Here is a 22,431-nt window from a genome sequence, read left to right on the forward strand (position 1 = left end):
TTGACTCGAGTGTTGACTTCCATTGACTTTTAGGGTTTGGTCAAGTGTGGACTTCGGGAACCATGGAAGGGTAAAATGGTATTTCACCCTTTCCGAGAATTAGTAGAAAGGTAGTTTAACATTCTTAGAGTTTTTATTATAAATTGTTAAGACGGCGTCTAGACCTACCACTGAGTACGAGACATACTTGCTTACTTACTAGGTGAGTCTTCTCATTAAACTTACCTGAGTGGTAATATTGTGTGACCGGAGGGTCTTATTTAAGTTATTGACCGGAGGGTATTACGTGCTTATACTAAGTTTTGTGATATTATGTATTTTGTCTTTGTAGTTTATACTGTATATTATTATGTGCCTTAGTGAGTTAGGACTGAAGGGTACAAACCAAGTTGTGAGACCGAGGGTCTTCACTGAGATACAGGACTAGAGGGTCTAACCCGGGCTGTGAGACCGGAGGGTCTTCACTGAGATACATAACCGGATGGTCCATACCGAGCCGTGAGACCGGAGGGTCTTCACTGAGACGCATGACCAGAGGGTCTATGCCAAGCCGTAGCCATGGGAGGCTTATTATTTGTGTATGTGGTATTTTGGGGAACTCACTAAGCTTCGTGCTTACAGTGTTGTGTGAAATGTGTTTCAGGTACCTCTCTGGATCACGGAAAGGCACCGTCTTGATTGTACGCACCAACTAGAGTTATGTTGTTTTGAGGATTCTGGGATATTATTAAACATTTGGTTGTCTTGTGTTTTGAACAACTTATACATTTGGGTTTTTGAAATATGTGAGATTGTGTTTTATGTAGTTTTAAAAATGAAAAAAATTGTTTGAAAATTTAGAGTGTTACAATAAGTTTTATATAGATATAGATAAATAAGTCCATCACAATACCACACACTTATCTTTTGCTTGTCATCAAGCAAACTAGATTTTCATTATACTACTATATCAAAACATTGTTCACCAATATCACATAAAATAACCCAATTTGAATTCACCAATTATGTCTCGTTTTAATTCATATATTTGTGTCTAATTCCTAAATAATTCTCAAATTCTAAATACTAACAATCCTCATAAATGTTCACCACTTATTTTGAACAACATTTATTTCTACATCCCCCAGAATACACCCTCAGAAGATTTTTCCTAACATCAAGGTATTTATATTAAATTCTCAAGCATGCATATGATAAAATAACCTAGAAATAAAAATTATAACTTGCTTAACTAAAACTTTGGCTTTTGGCCATTTGCCCTTATTTCTTCTCTTTCTCATGATATTTAAAGCTTTTATTGACTCAAAAAATCTCCACATTTTTTTCTTTTCATATTTATCTTTTTTCCACAACTTTTTCATTTTTTTTTTCAATAACTCACTTTTTCTATCAACTATAAACTTAAAAGAAAACGTGTGCTTAAGCTTGGAAATTCAACCTCAACCTTTATTGGTTAAAAATGTTAGTTTAGGGTGCAACGACTACATAATTTTTTTGTATATATTTTAGTACACAATCCAAAACTTTTTATGTCCTCAAATTACACGGGCTCATATTTTTGTCTCCTGATTTTACTAGAACTAGAAAGCCGCAAATATATTATAACATATTGGCTCAACTAAATTTTAGAATTTGCATTGAATTATCCCACATAAAACTAGCAAACTTAGTTCTAACACAGTAATATCAAATTTTAAAATTTTCTAGATTTTTATTTTAAACCATTTTTTAAATAATTTTATTTTTTATCAATCTAGCATATATATATATATATATATATATATATATATATATATATATATATATATATATATATATATATATATGATTAGGTTAGTTTGTTTTTACTAACTATTGTATGTCAGAATCTACAGATCTGGACCACCGGATGAATAGAATCAACAATCATGATCTGAAGGTCTATGATATTATAATAGGGTAACATGTATCATATAATCACATAAATTTCAGCGAAAATGTATTTGGTCAATTATCCTATTTTAAAAAAGGAAATTTTCGGATTTTAAGGGATCATTAATCCCTTATTTTTAAAAAATCTAAATTTTTTAAATTAATTCTAATTAAATTATAATATTACTTTTAATAATAACCGATTTTATTATGTCAAAATGATAAAATGTCAACAATAAACTAGTAAATATATTTGTAGTTTTATTCTTGCAAAATATTGTTTCATTAAAGATACTTTTTATATTAAACATGCTTAAAGATTTATACAACATATTATCAAGAATAACATTTTCTAAAGAATACGAATTTTGTTCTTTAAGAATCACTATTTACATTCATCAGTAAAGACAAAGACTATAAACAATTATTACAATCATTCTAAAAAAATTATGACTAATAATGGTTATAGGATTTCATTTATTCTTAAAGATTAAAATTAAAAATGGTTAAAAAAGAAAAAAAAAACATCAAAATCTAACAAAAACATTACTCTATTCCGAAAGAATATTATTGTTAAGAAACAATTTATAAATTATGACAGAATACATTCTATTAGAATACAATATCGTTCTCCATGTTTTCTTCATTTTCCACATTAATGACAACCTCTTCAAAACCTAAATTCACAAGGAAAACATAACCAACTTTTAAATATTAAAATTTTTAGTGCATTAAATAGAATAAAACAATAAATTCTAATAGAATGTGATATACATTCAAATAGAATATAACTATAATTTCTACAAACCAACGATAACAATCATTCCTAAACTTGAAATGTATATTATTCTGAAAGAATGTAATGTTTCATTATTTAGGATGTCATTCTATAAGAATCAAGACCAATAACGAGAATATAAATCAATTCTATTCTGACAAAATTGGTTACGGTAATTCACTGCTTAAGGTGATAAGGAATTTAAGATTCTATTCTGACAAAATTAGAATTTGATATTCCATTCTAGCAGAATGATCGACATTAAGATGCATTAGAAAAACCTAACAATCTAAATAGAAAAAAAAACTATGAAATTGAAATAGCAGGATACATAGAATGCATAAACATATATACTTATTTGTTGGTTAAAAAACTGATGATTGTGTTCCAAAATCAAAATCAAAAAGCAATTTGATTAAAATTTCATAGATGAGGGTTCATTTTAATTAATAAAGTTTGCAAAGTAAATGAGTTACACAGGAGGGTATACCTCCTGTGTTCGGTATCCATACGATCGGAAAAAAAGAAGCATAAATGGTTATGTCGCTTTGGTTTTGATTGACAATGGTAAAAAGATCATCAAAAAATGTTAAGGTGGTACTTAGAATTGATGAAGGTGGTGGTGGATAGTTGTTTAAAGCAGCGACAATGGAGAAGACGGGGTGAAACTGTGAAGCCGATTTCGTTTTCTTTTGTAGGTGAAGAATATGTGACATAAAAAAGAGAGAGATTAGGTCAAAGCTAATTATTTTGTTTCCTTATTTAAAGGGATTTAATTAAATGATCCCATTAATTGAATGTGTCGAAAACCCAAAAATACCCTTATTCATTGTATAAATTATTTAACTATTTGCTAAATTGTGATTGATGCATTTAGGAACATCATACTTGCTAGAAACATTTGAACCTAGCGCGTCCCCCCCCCCCCCCTCTCTCTCTCTATATATATATATATATATATATATATATATATATAATATCTAGCATGATTATTATCTTTTTTCAATTCCCTACCCCCATACTTATCATATAATGCCCTCATTGTATGCATTAAATGGATAAAAGTAGATAAAAGCTAAAAAGGAGAAAAAAAGAACAAACTCTGCTGGGTAGTAGTGGTGAGATCGAAAAGATTGTTGTGGGTTGGCATTGAAATCTCGAATAATATGTGGAAAAATTGGACTCTGGAAATCTAAACATCCTTGCTGATAATAATGGACACTTAGCAAAGAAGTAGGTGGACAACTAAACTTCAAAGCTCGATAATAATGCTTTGTACGTGGCTTTGCCACATCGTGTGAAGTAGTGGACCATTATGTGGTCCATAGAACTTCAGTATCAAGAAAACCTTCGTCGCGACGTAGAGTGAAAATTAGTGAGTCACGGTATTCAAAGGTCAAGACAATCAGTTACGATTTGATGGTTAGCCACATCGCAGGTTAACTAAGCTTGTGGCGAGGTTTCGTGAAAATTCATATTTCTTCATCGTTGAATGAATTGACCAGTCTTAAAGTAGCTAATTTCTTGACCGGTCCCTCATATCAGTTTCTTTCCACATGCAGTGATAGCTTCGTAGACTCCAGTTTTGCTCCAAGTTGAATGTGCATCCCGCAAAACTCTTCTTTTTAAGGAGTCATGAGTCGGACTCCTTCTCTTTCTATGTTGTTGTGGTTGGAAGGGATATCTTCTTGTTTAATTTTAATTCAGTGGTTCTTCATTTAAAAAATGCAAGTCGTCTCTTATACACCTTCTTCATATTTGCATTCTTCTTTGAGCTTTTGCCTTCATATTTCTTGTGTTTCTTTCCTATTTGAGCCTTATCTTCATTTTAAACATTAATCTTTCCACTCTTTGTAGCACCTTTCTTATTCTCATCCCCGGAAAAACTTTCAACTTTTTTCACACTCTGCTTATGTAACTTTCCAATTTCTTCCAAACCCCCATTGGAACCCCCCCCCTCTCTCTCTCTCTCAAATATGTGGCTTTCTTTTGGCTTTGGAGTTTCGGTAAAAAGGTCGGAACTTTCGAAAGTCAGAAATGTGGAAACTAGAATCTAAAAATTTGATAACAATTGTATTGCAGCGTGGTCATCGATATGTTGCGCGTCACAGTGGAGGTTCTGTCTTTTTGACAGATCGTGATTCTTCTTCATACTGCGACGCGGTCTAATCCTCAACGCGTCGTGGTGTGTGTTTTCACCCCACTTTTTTCTTTCTTCTTCCAATGGCTTCCCATCCTTAAAAAACTCATTATGTTCATTAGTTTCTTTAGTTTGCAACATCATTTTCATCTCATCATCGGTTGATCGTAGCGACTTCATTTTATCGACTCTAAAAGTGATTTTATCAGACCCCCACTCGTAGTGTTAATTTAGAGTCGTGAATATCTACGATGTGATATCTTAATTTTCAGGTATTCTCTTTTGACCGTTGGATTGTGATTTGTTTGTAAGATTGGTCCCCGATAGAATTTTCGTAAATTTTTCCATGCATGAGTACGCTGGGTGTACTTTGAGTACGCTATGCGTACGTAGCCAGGGTGAAAACCCTACTTTTTAGGGTTTGGGCCCTGTTTAAACATCTTTATGGCCTCATGCACCCTCTTAACTCCAACCTCTTTCCTCATTTCGAAAACCTAAAATATGTGAGCGCCTTGTGAAAAGAGCCTTTTGGTGCCATTTTGGAGCTTTTAAGGAAAAAGGAAGAACCTTGAGGTTGTGGTGTTTCCTTCAAGAACTTGGATCCAACATCTACACTCCCTTGTGCACCTTTTCGAGTCATAAAGCTCCAACCTTGATGAGTAGCTCATTTAGATCTAGTTTTAGCTTAAGGTTGGTACCTTTTTGTCCCAATATTGATCTTTGTGAGTATGGGATACTCCAAGACGTTTGATTTGTCCTTTAAGATGTTTTAGGGTGTGTTAATTCGTAAAAATGTGATTTTAGATAGTAGTTTCTTTCCATGCATGATCTGGATTATCTTAATGGGTAAAGAAGCTAGGGTTTTTGATGCTAAGGTCTTAATAGCCATGCAAAACCATAAAGTTGGAAACAGTACCAAGAGTTCCCTAGAGCGACATGTGTAGTACTCTGGACGCCACTTCTAGTAGAATCTGCACCAATATCGAACAACCACCCATGGCACACGATCCTCCGATCAAAAGCCATTAGCCCCTGCCAAATCTGAAAAGGTAAAAGATACTATTGGGGATCTGTTCCCCCTAACCATAGGTATATAAGGCACTCTTCTTACCCAAGAGAAGGGGCCAAGATCTAAAATCCTTTAACACTTTCTTTACGATTTCGACCCACACTCTCTCAGACTCTCACTGACTTGATCGTCGGAGCCTCGTTCCAAGACAACCTCCCAGACAACAACTGACATTCTTATCTTCTTTGTTGTGATCCAAAGGCTCTTCATTTCCACCCTCAGAAAGACAGAGTTAAGCCAGTAACGTATCACAACACTCGTGTTCTTTTTTCAGATATACTTTTTCTTCCGGGATATGGAAGTGGTGGTTGGTACGAATTTACAAATGGGACTTAAGAGCTTTTTATGTGTTGGCCGCATCGTGGTAGTAGGATCTTCACTTGTTCAATGAGCTCCTCCTTCTCCAAAATGCACCAAAAACACTCTAAAGCACTTAAAAACTCAAGGATCTCATAAATGGGGCTAGGGTTTCAATATTAGGGTTAGAGAGGATGGAGGTTGAAATAAATAAGGGTTTGGGGGAAGTTAAGGGGCTTAAATTTGGCTCAAATTGTAACCCCTAGATCCCTGATATGTATTTAAATATTTATTTATTCATTTTCACAAGGAAACTCAGCGAATTGGAAGCCCCAAACTCGACAAGTAGAGATAGAGAGGGATGCGGGGTTTGAAGTCTACTCGACGAGTTGGGAAGCCCCGACTCGACGAGTAGGACTGCCACGATCAAACCCTAATTTCAGGGTTTTGGCACCCTATTTTAGCATCTTAATCCCCACCTTTTGGCCTAATTTCCATCCTCCAAGTCCTAAACCCCAATCCATGAAACCCTAGAGTATTTTGTGAATGTGTGAGCCATTTTTGAGTGATTTTGTGTATTCTTGAATCTAGAAGAAGAAGAAGGAGCTAGAAGGTTCAAGGACAAGGTTGTAGATCCAAGGATTTCCTTCCATTCTCATCACTTTCTGGTAATAAAGTCTCTAACCTGATCATTCATTCATTAGATCTATTCTCTTTCATTTTATGAGGGTTTTGATTCAAGAACCTTGGTCCTTGGGATTTGGACGTCCCAAATGTTCTACATTTCATATCTGTGGTCTAAAAGGGGTTCCATGGCATAAAGGTGCAAACTTTATGATCATGGAAGCCCCATGTAAGCTTAAAAACGTTAGTATGGCCTTTTTAGCCCAAAAAGGCCATGCATGAAGATAAAGGTGGGAAGTTTATATGTACAAGTAATGAGAGAGGTTAGATATGCGATTTTCAGTTTTGGTTTAGTTCATGAATGGCTTAAGGACCAAGTTTTAGGTCCCAAGGAGTTGGGGTTTGAGCTAAACCCATTAAGAAGGGGTATTAACGGGTAGAGTTGGAAACTTTACCCTTAAAATGAAATTTACGTGGCTTATGTGAAGAATGAAGCCTGGATCTGAAGGGTAGGAGCTGAATCCTTCAAGATACCTAAGCAGACAAGGGGACTCGATGAGTACAGAAGGGGACTCGACGAGTTGAGTCGATTTGTCCTGATTCCTTACTAGGTGGAACTCGACGAGTCTATGAAGGGACTCGACGAGTTAAGTCGGGTTATCACGAGTCTGAATAGCCTAGGAACTCGACGAGTTTGGAGGTAACACGACGAGTTGGGTCAACTGGAAGTTGACCTTGACTTTGACTTTGACCAGAGCGTTGACCTTGACCAGGGGTAAAATGGTCATTTTTACCCTTGGAAGGATTTTCAGTTTTTGACTAAGTGTTCCTTGTGAATTTATAGTCGGGGAGTCGTTGGAGTAGCCATTGGAGATTCCTCACTTGAGATATCAGCAGCCAGTTTGAGAGGTGAGTTTTCCTCCAGTAGGAACAGGTCGAAGGCACCAATGTCGGCCCATTTATGTATGTTAGAATATGCCGGACTTCGGTCCGATGCCGGGGCAAGCACGAGGAATGTTTGCATGCTTGATGTCTTCGTGATTCTTGTATGTACTTATTTATGTGTTCCGGATTTCGGTCCGATGCCGGGGCAAGCCCGATGAAGGTTTAGCTTATAGGGTATGTGTTATATGTTTCGGACTTTAGTCTGATGTCGGGGCAAACCTGATGAAGATTTAGCCTATATGTCATGTGTTATGTGTTCCGGACTTCGGTTCGATATCGGGGAAAGCTCGAGGAAGCTTTATATGTTTATGTGTTATGTGCTTGTTGCTATGTTATATGTATACCGAACTTCGGTCCGATGTCGGGCGGGTCCCGATACCGGATTCGTCCGATGTCGGGCAGGGCCCGATGCAGTGGGCAAGGCCCAGTATATGCTATTATGTGTTTATTTGTATAGTATGTGGTAATTTGGGGAGACTCGCTAAACTTTGTTCTTACAGTTTTCTGTTTTGGTTTCAGGTACTTCAGGTAACAAGGGGAAGAACTCGGGATGATTGCATGACACACACTATAGTTTTCAGCCTGAGATATTTTAGACTTTGATATTTTGATACATGGATTAGATACAGTATTTTGATATGATGATTGAGATACACGACATGTGATTTTATTATGTTGTTTTATTAGTTATGGGTTTTTCTTTAATGATTTAAAATGAATTTTTTGGACTATATTTTTGGAATGTTTCATAAACCCCTGAAATTAGGGTTTGGGTCCCGGTCACGTATGCCCAACGTACTGCTGATACACCCAGCATACCAGGTTAAGCCTTTGCGATCTGCCTTGCATAGTACGCCCAACATACTAGGCTACACCTAAAACCCTCCAAACTTCCAACGGTCATAAATTCTTCGTTTAAACTCTGATTTCGACGATCTTTATCCACGAAAAGGTACTGAAGAGCCCCACAATATTATCTATATATCTTGGACTAAAAACTTCTCGAGCAAAAATCTATATTTCATACAAGAACCCGGTCATTGCCTTTTCTCTTACTACCTTTCGACTCAAAACACAAATCAAGGGCTTGGATCACATAACCAATATTATCAATATCCAACATGTTCTAAACCCTATTCCCTTAAAGCCCAAGACCTTTACTTGATCCATTCATTGTCCACAATCCTTAAATAAGAAACTTCTTGAAACAAGATGTTACATTAATGTTTTGTCTTAATTTTTTACTCCATTTGAAGGTTTTGTTGCAGGTTTCATTTCATTGACTACAATTTTCTCATAAAAAATAAACTGCATTGACATTGTTCTGTACCAAATTACATAATGGGACCCATGAGGTGTACCCGACGACTTCAAATGTCAAGTAGTTGATGTAACGCTGTAAAATTTCAAACACATTTTCACATTTTAAAAACAATTTAACTCACAATATTATAAAACACATTGTTTCATATATTCAGCATAAGTCAAAAATCCCAAGATAATAACATATAAATAAAACTCCGTGTGTGTGTACTGATCATGCCGGTGCCTTCCTGCGATCCTCACTAGTACCCGAAACACATAACACAAAACACTGTAAGCACGAAGCTTAGTGAGTTATCCAAAATACCACACATAACACATACTAGCCACTTGAGGCTATAACTTTGTGGACCTTCTGGTCCTAACTCTGCGAACCTTCCGGTTCTAACTCTGATATACTCTGATATACACACGACATAAATCACATAGAAATAATGCAGTGCAACACATCACATAAATAGCATACACTAACTCTATCACGTAACTCTAATTACCACTCAAGGTAAATTATAGTGAGAAGACTCACATCAGATGTCTCGGTAATATCTCGCTCGCGTAAACACTGATCTAGCCTCTGCCTAAACACATAAACAATCATCTCAATCAATAACGGCTCTCCAGGTTAGACTAGATCCTCACATGTCCTCTAAGAAGGCTAAAAGACCATTGTACCCTTCAAACAGTCCACAAGTCCAATTGTTGACCAAACCCTAAAAGTCAACAAAAGTCAACGGTCAAACCTTTGACCAGACTCGCTGAGTGCATAATTGTGACTCGGCGAGTTCAGTCATGAACTCAAGTCCTCTAAATCCCCAATGACTCACCGAGTCACTTCCCTAACTCAGCGAGTCACCAACTGTGTGATTCATGGGGAAAACTATCCTACTCGTCGAGTCTGTTCTTGGACTCGGCAAGTTCATGCCATGCTCAACCTCAAATGACCTTCTGAGGTCAGATCTGTTCCTCTAATCCATAGATCACCTTCCCAAGCATGATATATACGTAAAGTTCAGATCTTGATGCTCATGCAAAGGTCCAAAGGCTCTATTTGGAGAAATAACCTCAAATATGACACCCTAAGCTCATGTCTCCTCATATCAATCATAAAGATCAAAGGGTTAAGGTCTCTGGACCTCTTTGGATCCAGATCCAAAGCCTCAATACGAGAAGGGACCAAATGCTCATCAAATCAAGCCTTTAAAGGGTCTAGAAAACCTTAACTCCATAGGTTAACATCAAAACTAAAGAAGGATCGAATATATACCTAAAATATGAAGTCCCTGGGCTCTAAAAGCTACAGAATAGCACCCTCTTCAACTCCTTCTTGCCTTGGTCATCTTCTTCTTGCAAGAACACCAACACAAGGATCAAAAATGGCCTCCTCTCCCTCACAAACGTTCTAGCTCTCTTAGGGTTTCTCTCAAGGGTCTGGTAGCCGCAAATGAAGGCTTTAAGGGCCTTTAAATAGATCACATACCCGAGAAACTATGGTTTCACTTAACAGCGTGGACTCGCCGAGTTCCTCCCCAAACTCCAAATAAATAAATAAAATAATATATCTGGAAATCCGGATGTTACAGTTGAAAATGACATTGTTGTCTCGAAACATATCCCACTACACTGATCTGCTCTCCCATTATCATGACTGGAAAATTGGAGCCTCTTGCTAAAAAAGGTCGGTCAAGAATTCTAACAACTTGATGAATAACAAACCATGATTCTTTATTTTCGGGTTTGTATGTATTTATAGAAAGCTTATATATTTGCTATTTTGAAAGTTATTGTTCATGTTTTTTCTGAATAACTATGTTTTTGAAGGCTATTAAACTCAAATTTCGTTGACGGTGACCACTATATTTTCTATTGGCTTAATTTCAATTAAGCTTACACAAAACTTATTTGAATCAATCTACGCCAATGACACGTGGTTTTTTTTACTAGTTCATTATTATCGTAAGATTAGTAGTAATAATTATAATATTTTAGTAGAAGGTAAAATGGAACATCGCTATCATATTTTTTTGTTAAATAAATCTTATTAAGGATTTATTTATTGGTCAGTATTTATTATGTTTTGTATAATATTTAAATGACATTTGAACTAATCAAAGCTTAAAACCGTTTATGAATGATTAAGCAATCTTACATTCTTCTTAACCATTAAGAAGTTACAGCTATTTTGTTTAAGATTGAAAACGATTTACAATACAGCCCCTAATATAAGTTTTAAGTTAAGATCCCATGCATGTACAATTCGATATACACAATCACGAAATAATATACAATAATGATTGGTGAGCGATAAAAGATGAGTGTTTTTTTATTGAAACCGATACATATTTGTATAGATTAACATTCAATTGATTTTGATTTGGTGCTTGATACATATCATGTAGATGTCATTGCAAATTTAAGCCATATAAACTAAATTGAAAATGAGATTGGGTCAACCACGTTATGCATTTTAAACGCTTCTCTCCTTGTTTTTCTCTGCACCTTTCTCTTCCTCGTTTTGATCCCATTTAAAACCCTCATTCTCTCTCTCATTTTTCTTCTCTTCCATAACATCTAACCAACATCAAATCGTGGTAAGTCTTCCGGTTCTTCATTTTTTACAATGCCGATTAATACCTATCCTTTTTAATTCATGATTTCATATCTATGATTTCTTGTGTGCATGTGTTACTCTTTTGTTTGTTTGATTGATTTGGCATTTATTTTGTGTTCATGAGATTATCAATGTATTGATGATTATTTTTTCCTTCTCTTTTTAAGTGATAGATTCAGCATGACGATCGATCAAGCACAGCACCCAAGTGTTAAACAGAAGCTAGCCGGAAGCCTTCTTCTTCGATCATGTGACGGTGGTTTCCGGCAGCCACATTATCCCTACTTGAGGCAATCTCAGTACAGAAAATTAACAAATGGGTCATTTCAGGCATCAACTGATCACCTCTCGATGGTTGTGCCGAAACTAGGGGCATCGCCGGCTATTTGTGTCCAAGCTCCGGCGGAGAAAGGTTTCTCGTCATTCGCGATTGATTTTCTTATGGGCGGAGTTTCTGCCGCCGTATCAAAAACCGCCGCTGCTCCAATTGAACGAGTGAAACTTTTGATCCAGAATCAAGATGAGATGCTTAAAGCCGGAAGGCTGTCTGAACCCTACAAAGGCATCGGCGACTGTTTTGGTCGAACCATTAAGGACGAAGGGTTTGGTTCCTTGTGGCGAGGAAACACTGCTAATGTCATCCGTTACTTTCCGACTCAGGTTCCTACTTTTTTTTTTTTCTTTCTCAATGCAGTTTCATTTCTTCATATATTATACTACTATTATATTATTTTTATCACATTTTTTTGATAAATTCCATGCATGAAGGCACTGAACTTTGCATTCAAGGATTACTTTAAGAGGCTTTTCAACTTTAGAAAAGATAGAGATGGGTATTGGAAATGGTTCGCTGGCAACCTGGCATCTGGTGGTGCAGCCGGTGCTTCCTCCCTTTTCTTTGTTTATTCCCTTGACTACGCCAGAACCCGTTTGGCAAATGATGCTAAGGCGGCAAAGAAGGGTGGTGGAGGGCGGCAGTTTAACGGTTTGGTTGATGTATATAAGAAGACAATGGCAACCGATGGCATTGCTGGACTCTACCGTGGATTCACCATTTCATGTGTTGGAATCATTGTGTATCGTGGTCTTTACTTTGGATTGTATGACTCTTTGAAGCCTGTCATCCTTACCGGAGACTTATCGGTAAACCTACTTACTTTTAATCTTCGATGCATGGGTTTTATATAAACGGTAAAATATTGAAAAACACAACATACTAGCTTTGACCATTTTATCCATTTTTGCACTTAAATATTAGTTTTTTATGATTATTATTAGGGTTAATGTCAGAAAAGAATAACAAATTAAACACTATTGTTCTAAAAAAGTATTGTAATGGTGGGCAACGAACTATTTGTTTTTATTCAGCAAAAATATCATTGAAATAATGGTATTTCGTGTAACATAAAGTTCGAGTAGCTTACGTGATGACATTTTTATAAACAATAGTGAAAGTGTTTTTTTAAAAGAAACAAATAGTTCATTACTCAAAAAGACATTAACCCTTATTATTATAATAATTGAGTTGATGTCATATAATTGTAACCAACTGTTCACAAGTTGTTAAATCCCCAATCATTTTGATTGTATATAAGGTCATCTCCAATGGTAGTTTAATGGAGAGTTGAATGGGAGTTTAATTCCATTAAACTCAAAATCCTCATTGTGAGTTAATGACATGGCACTCAATAGAATGGGGAGTTCAATCCCCATTGATCTTCACACTCTCTCTCCTCACACACACATATATAAATGATGTGGCAATCCATTAAATTGTATTGGGTTTAATAGAGTGTAGAGTTTAATAGATAAAATTGTATTGTGAGTGGCATGTACATGTGGCAATCCATTGAACTTATTTGAGTTCAATGCATTGAAGATGGCCTAATAACAAAATAAACATCTAATGTGATTTCAATTATACTATTGGAGAAGATTCAAAAGAATGACATGGCATCCTACATGGTGCTTAGTTGGCAAAATTGTTCAAATTGTCTCTAGATGGCTCTAAAATGGTCGGCATCCTGTTTAGTAATTTTAACTTACTTAATAGACAAAAAAGAATAAATTAATACAATGTGTTTTTCTTTATTTGTTTTCATTGAGGTTAAATTTCGGGTAAGTGAGAAAAATGATTTTTTTTAATGGTAAAAAATGTAATAAGAGTTTAATCTTTTATATAAAATGGTAATGTTGCTAAAATGATGTGATGGTGAAACTACATTATTTTTTTTCTTCATTTTGCTCTTTATCATTTTATTATAGATGTGAAATTTAGTTTGTAATCTTTTGAATTTACCCTAATATATATACACTAATGTGGAGCGATTGAGACACAATTTTTCAGGATAGTTTCTTCGCTAGCTTTGCACTTGGTTGGGTGATCACAAATGGAGCAGGACTTGCATCATACCCAATTGACACTGTTCGTAGAAGAATGATGATGACATCAGGTGAGGCAGTGAAGTACAAGGGCTCCATGGATGCACTCTCTCAGATTCTAAAGAACGAAGGTGCCAAGTCTCTCTTCAAGGGTGCTGGTGCCAACATTCTTCGTGCCATTGCTGGTGCTGGTGTGCTTTCTGGTTATGACAAACTCCAGCTCATCATCTTTGGCAAGAAGTATGGATCTGGAGGTGCTTAATTAATTATCATGTCATTTCACAGCTACATGAATGGTGATGAAAAGTTTTAATTTCCTCAAGTTTTGAATAAGAATTTAGTTTTGGAAACCTTATTTGTAACACTCCTAAATTTTATTAGAACTTGAATACTAATTGCGATTGCAAATGCAATTACTATGTTTTAGGTGAATGATATAATACTTCTCGTTCTTTGGCATTACTCCACTAAACATTCTTATCGGCTTCATCTGCTATCTCAATATATATCTCATCCGTTTCTTATATGTCCAGACCAAAACTAGATTTTATATGACTGGAAATTACACATAAGTCCATTTATTGGAAACTTTTCCTTGTGTCACACAAGTGGGTGTAGAAAACTTTTAGGGGTTTATAAGCTTCTTTCCCACTAGTCATATTAGACAAAATTATGTGTTTGCTTGCTGTGCGTTGTACGGAAGCAATGTATTTGGTGAATGGCGAATTAATGTGTAAAACATATACAGAGTATTTATCAAACATGTATCAACTGGATGAAAAGTTACATAGAATTTTTATAAAAGAAGTCTTATGTGGCTGAAGCTACACAAGACAAACATACAACGAACACCTTACTTATTTACATCAGTTTTGTATATATTTGCAAACGTTGACTTCTTCTTCAACGTCCAATATGGTTCCATAGAGTTGTCATTTCTTTCCTGTGTATGGGGTAAAGGAATTGTAGTGTATACTGTATCCACTATCTGTAATATCGACTATTTATTAGACGGACATACCATACATCAATGTGTTAGTTAAGAATAATTTTGTTAAAAAATATTTTTGTAACATTTTTTATTTAAAATTCGAGTGATACGTTTTTGGATTTTCATGAAAAACTGTTAAAACATGGGTTAAAATTTTGTAAAAATGAAAAGTTAGATGTGTCACATTTTTTAAAATCAAAGTTTTGAGGAAATTATGAAAACTATTTTTGACTTATTGATAGTTGTTGGCTAAATCTAGGTTGGTGAGGAGAAGATGAAAATCCACTTTTCAAAAAAAAATTGATTTATTAAGGTAATTAATTTTTGGATTTATTCACATATACGTAACTATTTTTTTTTATATATATCTAAGTAATAAACTTTTTGAAAATATTCACATATGACCATGATGACCAGCTGTAGTAGGTTAATGTCTTTTTAAACTTTTTTGTACACGTTTAGGTAACAAACTTTTGTTTGTACATATTTATGTAACTTTTTTTTGTACAACACCATTTTGGTAAATATCTTTTTAAATACACTACTTTGATAAAAATAAATAAATAAATAAAACCTCAAGATTTGACTGGAAAAAAACACATCGTCATTTTATAGAAGTAACTTTAATATGAAGGCCAAGATACTCGGGGGATCCGGATAGACTATAGGCCCTGTGAGGCGGTCCAGTCATGCCGAAGCCCGAAAAGCGGTCCAAATAGGTTGTATGCCATGCGAGACGATCCAGTCATGCTGAAGGCACCGCCATGATCGACTTCGACTAGCTTGACTGACTATAGCATTAATCGTAGATAGTAAGAGGTCGGCTAGTGCCAAGGCACCGCCATGTTGTGACCAAAAACAACCCCCAACATGTCGTGACCAATATATGTGCTCATAAATGGTCATACATATTGTTTTAACGAAATTTAACTGAATCTATTAATATTGCAAATATTATGATCGATTATTTTAATAAAAAAAATATAAGTTGATTTATCAGGATAATTTCTTTTTTTTTATTCATGTTTGGGTAACTTTTTTTTGTATATATTTAGGTAACGGATTTGTTGAAAGTGTTCACATATGATCATTATGATCAGATGTAACATGCTATAGCCGGTCAGAATGGTCATATGTGAACACTTTCAACACGTTTGTTACCTAGATGTGTAAAAAAAAAAAATAGTTACCCTATATGAACAAACTGAAAAGTTAATTATCTTAATAAGTCAATTTCCCAAAATAATATGAGGTGAGGAGGGCTAAAACTCTCTAACCTCCCAGAAGCTCACGAAGACAGAGCCTCCTACCAACGGGATAGCCACTAATTTTTGAAAGAAATGACATTTATTCTTTAAAAAGAGGAAAAAACATTAAAAAAAAAAAATACTATTCACACCAACACTTTAGTATAGTGAAATTTTGATTAGTTTTCTAAATGTGGTAAACCATTTTGAGACACATCTTGCTTAAGGAAGTATTCAAGATTCGACAATACATTGAAAGGAATGTAAGACTATATATCTAATATATATGGTAATTTAATAATATTTTATTATTTTTTTTCTTTATGATAATATTTATTTATTATCAATATTAAGTATTATGAATGTTTAATTATTATAGTTTTTATATTTAAGTTTTAATTATATAAATTTAAAATTATCATTATAAATTTGTAATATAAGACTATATTTAACGTGTATAAATTAGATTATAAGGTTTGTTGTGAGATTATTAGAGTTTAATACCACTTGTTTTAAAACAACATACATTTATATGCTTATTTTCAACTATATATCTAAATATTTTTTATATATTTTCTTAATGTAAAATACTATTAGTTTATCAATTTATCAATATCAAACACATCTGAGATATAGATGTACATTGATGATTATGGACAGGCCTCGAAACAATCTAAAATCCGGCTTTTTTAGGATTGGTTCGGAATGATCTAGAATTTTTTAGACCAGTCCTTTTCAATTTGGTCTTTTTGTTACCTTCTCAAACTTTTTCGGTTCGTTCTCACGGTCTTTGCATGTATGTTTCTCGGTTCGGTTTAAGGTTTTTCCTGTTCAATTTCAGTGTTTTGCGTCGGTCTTGAAACGATCTGATATTTTTTTGGAACTAGTTTCAGAACAGTCTGTTTTTCTCGAACCAGTAGTTACAGAAAAATCTCAAAACGGTACAAACTTATTTATTTATTTATCAAATCTCAATTTTTTTAGAAACCGAAAGATCAATCTTTCCATTCATGTATAATCTAAGGTTCCTAAAAATTATGTATATTGTAGCCCAACCCCAACTTGGCTCCATTTCACATTTTCACTTGTCCACCTAGAGGCTAGAGCCAAGACTAAGCTTGCACAAAAAAACGGTTTACGATCTGAACCGGTGCCGGTGGCTGAACCGAAAACCGGTTCACCCTTGAACCGGTCCACTGTTGAACCGATCCGATGTCGAACCGAACCACCGGTTTGTAGTAATTAGAACCTCTAGCCATTCGAACCAGTTTTGAACCGGTTTATACTAAAACGGTCTAGAAAACTGGTTTTGAACTAATTTTGAGCCGGTCTTACAAATTAGCTATGATATCCTAAGAAACAAAGCAACCATTGTAAAAAAGAAGCAATTCCGTCCGATTTTTTTTGAAATGGTTTACCGAATCGGTTTAGAAACCGGTTTGTACTGAATCAAACCGGTTTGTATGCGTTCGAATTATTTTTGTGGTGAACCGATTTTGACTTTGTTGATCAGAACCGAACCGATTTTTTGAACCGGTCCGGTTCAAAAAATAAACCGGTTTGTGCAAAGACTCTCACCATTTCACATTTTCACTTGTCCACTTAGAGCCAAGAATCTCATTTTCCGAGCAGACACAACGAACCCTGGTCTCTACATTTTTCCGACCATCAGATCACAAGTCTCTACGCATCCAACGGTGACAAACATACCATCTCGGATCTCAAACAAATCAAAATCATCACAAAATCATGTCATCCTCACTCCCACTCTTCTTCTCCTGAAAACTTGAGCCTTACTGAGGCCGGCTCAAAACCCAACATCACCGGAAAAAGCTCAAAAACATTGAGCTAATTTTTTCCTCGAAAAATCATGGGATTTACAATGGGTTTGAATCTACTCCTTCTAGTGGCCATGGTTGCCACCAATATCCTCTCCCTCTACCACCTCTCCACCACCATGATCTCCACTAAACCAATCACAAATCCTAACCCTCCTGTCCCTGATCACCTCCTCCGTCAACTTCAGACGATACGCGCCACCATAAATCATCTCACGCGCCTCCAACCTAATCCCTCTGTTCAGACCACCGCCTCCAACATCCCATCTGACCTCCTACTCTATACTCAGCTCTCACCCATTGCATCTGCCTGCCGCCACCACCCTGATCTTCTTCATCAGTACATGAATTACACCCCTTTCTCCGTTTGTCCCCAGCTGTCTTCCGCCGCCGCGGAACCCTTGATCCTTCGTGGATGTCATCCTCTCCCACGCCGGCGCTGCTTCTCTCCTACTCCTAGTAAACTACCTTCCTCCCTTCCCACAAACCCTTTCTCTCCGGTGCCGGAGAATGCCATTTTGTGGAGTAATTACAAGTGTAAAACCTTCGATTGTCTAAACCCAGATCTGGGTTTTGATTTGAAGAAAGAGAAATTAAAGTTTCTGAGCTACAAAACCGATCTCGATCTCCCAATTTCTCAACTAACCGACATCGTAAAGAAATCAAAGAACGTTCTCCGGATAGCTCTAGACATAGGCGGTGGTACAGGTACATTCGCTGCGCAAATGAAGCAAGAAAATGTGACAGTTATCACGACCACCATGAGCATCGGTGCACCCTATAACGAAGCTGCTGCCCTCCGGGGATTGATCCCGTTACATGTGCCATTGCAGCAGAGGTTACCGGTGTTCGATGGGGTTCTGGATCTGGTGCGGTGTGGCCGCGCCGTGAACAGGTGGATTCCGGCGCAATCATTGGAGTTTCTACTTTATGATGTGGATCGAGTGTTGAGAGGTGGTGGGTATCTTTGGATTGATCATTTTTTTAGTAAAAGTATCGATCTTGATAAGATTTTCAGCCCATTGATCGGAAAATTGGGGTATAAGAAGGTGAAATGGGCAGTAGGGAAGAAGATGGATACAAGTGGTGTGAAGAATGGAGAAGCTTATTTGACTGCTCTTTTACAAAAGCCAGTTTCAAGATGATGATGATATTGCTTCCTTTCTTTTTCGTTCTTCAGGTACCAATTTTGGAATTTATTGTTGTAATATTGTTAAATTGGGGCATATTGGAATTATAATTATATGATATTTGATGCAATTAGGTAAGAATTAAAGAGTAAAAAGGAAATTAGGAGTTCAAATTCAGGTTTTTCATGATCTTTTCTAGATAATATGGAATTGGTAACTTGTAATTGAGTCCAAATTTCCTTGTTACAATTTGTAGAGCTTATATCTTAATGATGAACACCAATGTTCTCATGTACCTTTTGTTTTACTATAGATTTGTATCCTTGTTGTGTTTCCTTTTTTGGTAAATATTTTACCAATACTTAGCTTTCGTGTATTCTCTTGTATTTGTGGTCAACAATTGGGGGAAATGATCAATACTATGTTCAACAATTAGGATGCAAGTTATGGATTCTACTGATTCTGCCGAGGCAAGGTTCAGTGTTGTTTTTTGACCAAATCTGCAAATCTCGTAGCCTTTAAAGTTTAAACAATTGTTCCATAGGTTCAGTGTTGTTTTTTGACCAATTGTTCCACACCGTGGAGGTGGCCTCCCTCCACGCTGTTGTCCATGCCAAAACTCCGCCACAGCTTAACACGTTGTGGCACTTTGTGGAGAATGCAACGCGATGGGGTGAGAAGAGTTAACCGTTGATTGTCAACTTTTTCGTTTTTTTTTAAATAATTATTTTACTCATTTTTAACCTATAATACATGGTGTGGTGTGTGATGACCATTTCCTACTAAAAATGGTATGGTGTGGAGAAGGATCTCACATGTGATGCGACAAAAAAATGGTGTGGAAGGTGTGAACCATACCCACCGGCCTTATAACCATTATAAGGTGTCATGGTGAGTCTGGGATTTGGTCAAATTCTATAATTAACTAGAGTTTATAATAATAATAATAATAATAATAAATATTATTACTATGACAATTCTACAAACAAGACCTTAAGGTTCAAGTATGTGGGGATTTGAATCTCAGTTAACTTTTTTGGGAGTGTTTCATGTTAAGTGATCACCACTACGCCACCTTGGTGGTGGCTGATTATTTTCCCTAGTTATGTGATCTGATAGGTATTATAGAATGTTATGTTGTATGAACATACTATAATAATTGGTAATTGTGTTTTGTTTTGAACTATAGAATGTTATGTTGTGTGAACATACTATAATAATTGGTAATTGTGTTTTGTTTTGAACTCTTTCGGCTAGTAACGATTGCATTAACGAAAAACACAAACCTAATTGAGACTTGAAGTTGTTGCAGTCAATTTAGAAGCTTGTGTATGTGTAAGATCTTACACGTCGTTCCTTGTAAACACCTAATATATTAAAAACATGACAAAATTGCAAAAATGGTCCCTATGGTTGGCAAATTTATATGTTTTTGGTCCATAACAAAATATTGGTGCACCACTAGTTCAAAATTGGATGTCTCTATTAACATAAAAAGATTATTATACCCTTATATTTGTTTTTTTAAATTTTTTTATATTTATTCAAATGTTTTTTCATTAATTAAAATTGAGAAAAATTTTCTCTCTCTCTCTCTCTCACATGTGTAACCCACAGAAAAAAGAAAAAAAAAAAGGTTGACATCCTTATCCACCCAAATTTTTATCATCTTCCTCGCTAACTTGACGGTTACTACCATTATCATCCCCTATTACCTGTAAATCAGAAATCAAGGTAGAAGTCCATGAAATTGGGGTCAAAGTTGTTCCCATTTTTTAAGAACGCTATAAGTCAAGGTTCAAATTACGCAAATTTCCTTTTTTCTATCATTTTTGCATGTCTCATTCATTCTTCATCTTGATTAACGATTAAATCATTCAAGTTCCAGATATGATGTGATCTTCTTTTGGATCGTAATCGGTACTATCACCACCATACACCACCAAACTTGAACTCCATTGCAACCATTTTATCATCACCCCTTCTAATCATCCCTCCTCATCTTCTTCTCCCATGTTCATTAGCGTGGTCACCACCTCTAACGCCACCCACATCACACACCACCATAACCCACCATACTCGTAAACCAAAACACATCTGCCATCAAAAAAGATTTAAAAAAAACGAGATTGATTCAGAAGAGAGAAAGAAGAAGAGGTTGTGATCGAGTTTAATAAAAAAGAAAAAAAATGAAATACACGCCTTAACCTCTTCTTGATTTACCACAGAAATCCGATCAGCACCACCAGACTCACCATCCTAAGCTCATGTGATCTGAATTGAAGAAGGTGTGGTGAGAATCGAATCACAACATAAAAGAAGGAAGGGAGGATCGTGGTTGTTGTCGATTGAAGCTAGAACAAGAATGAGAGTACTTACGATTGTGAGAGAAGGAAGGGGTGCATCGATTTCAGATCTGAGCTACATGTGATCTGAAAAGTTTGTTGATGAATATAGATGATTTTTTTTTGGGTGAATGTTTGGGGGGGGGGGGGGGGGGTGGGGGGGATAAGTGGGGTGATATATATTTTCTGGTTTTTTTTTTAATTAACGGAATTACAATTCAATTAAAAGATATAGAAAAAAAACAATTTTAAGGGTATATTAGTCATTTTAGGGTGGGGTATAGACCAAAATCACACAAAAATGCTAAACATAAGGACCAAAATCACACAAAGTATCCGAAATTGGACAACCAAGGCACCAACAAACTTTTTAGACCAAAACCACATAATTTTGACAAGCACGAGAACCATTTTTGCAATTTTGTCTAAAAACATAGTTTTACTTCAATTAAGTACTTCAAAATTATTTTTGCGTTCATCCAATGACTCACGTGGATTATCATGGGATTTAAAATCAAGGTCGGCCAAAACCAAATTGAGGCTCCAGGAAAAAGAAAAAAATGTGGCCTTTAAAATTTAGAAAATTAGTCTTTTTTTTAACAGCAAAAAAATTAATATATTAAAAGGCTAGCTAGCAAATATAAAGAAAAAAAAAAAAAGAGAATTATCTTTAGAAAAAATTGCAAAAATGGTCCCTGTTGTATGCAAATTTTTGGGGTTTTAGTCCAAACCACGATTTTTTTGGATTGGTGATTCTTTTGAGCTAGTTTCTTTGCGTTTTTGATCCCTCAGTAAACTGAAAA

General features: G+C 35.5%; 2 protein-coding genes across 3 annotated transcripts; both read left to right on the forward strand.

Annotated features, from left to right (window-relative positions):
* Nucleotides 1-11,583: 11,583 nt before the first annotated feature.
* Nucleotides 11,584-14,393, forward strand: LOC145006594 (ADP/ATP translocase 1, mitochondrial-like). 2 transcript variants are annotated; one of them, XM_078965674.1, is made up of 4 exons: nucleotides 11,584-11,675; nucleotides 11,869-12,355; nucleotides 12,464-12,838; nucleotides 14,043-14,393. In XM_078965674.1, the coding sequence occupies exons 2-4, from the start codon at nucleotides 11,876-11,878 to the stop codon at nucleotides 14,337-14,339; spliced, it is 1,152 nt and encodes a 383-aa protein (XP_078821800.1). In that variant the 5' UTR covers nucleotides 11,584-11,675; nucleotides 11,869-11,875; the 3' UTR covers nucleotides 14,340-14,393. The 2 variants fall into 2 exon arrangements, with proteins under 2 accessions (XP_078821800.1, XP_078821799.1); XM_078965673.1 differs by having other exon boundaries at nucleotides 11,596-11,675; nucleotides 11,863-12,355.
* A 3,623-nt stretch (nucleotides 14,394-18,016) lies between these two features.
* LOC145005531 (S-adenosyl-L-methionine-dependent methyltransferases superfamily protein) lies at nucleotides 18,017-19,578 on the forward strand. The gene has a single exon (XM_078964618.1). The coding sequence runs from the start codon at nucleotides 18,186-18,188 to the stop codon at nucleotides 19,296-19,298; it is 1,113 nt and encodes a 370-aa protein (XP_078820744.1). The 5' UTR covers nucleotides 18,017-18,185; the 3' UTR covers nucleotides 19,299-19,578.
* Nucleotides 19,579-22,431: the final 2,853 nt, after the last annotated feature.

Source organism: Lactuca saligna, chromosome 7, assembly GCF_052625555.1.
Source record: "Lactuca saligna cultivar CGN05327 chromosome 7, ASM5262555v1, whole genome shotgun sequence".
Classification (NCBI taxonomy): Eukaryota; Viridiplantae; Streptophyta; class Magnoliopsida; order Asterales; family Asteraceae; genus Lactuca; species Lactuca saligna.

Bases quoted from the DNA above. Each gene is read 5' to 3' on its own strand.
- LOC145006594 (XM_078965674.1), top strand. From the start codon at position 11,876: ATGACGATCGATCAAGCACAGCACCCAAGTGTTAAACAGAAGCTAGCC. The intron at 12,356-12,463 runs GTTCCTACTTTT...CCATGCATGAAG, and splicing joins TCCGTTACTTTCCGACTCAG to GCACTGAACTTTGCATTCAA. The intron at 12,839-14,042 runs GTAAACCTACTT...ACAATTTTTCAG, and splicing joins TCCTTACCGGAGACTTATCG to GATAGTTTCTTCGCTAGCTT.
- LOC145005531 (XM_078964618.1), top strand. From the start codon at position 18,186: ATGGGATTTACAATGGGTTTGAATCTACTCCTTCTAGTGGCCATGGTT.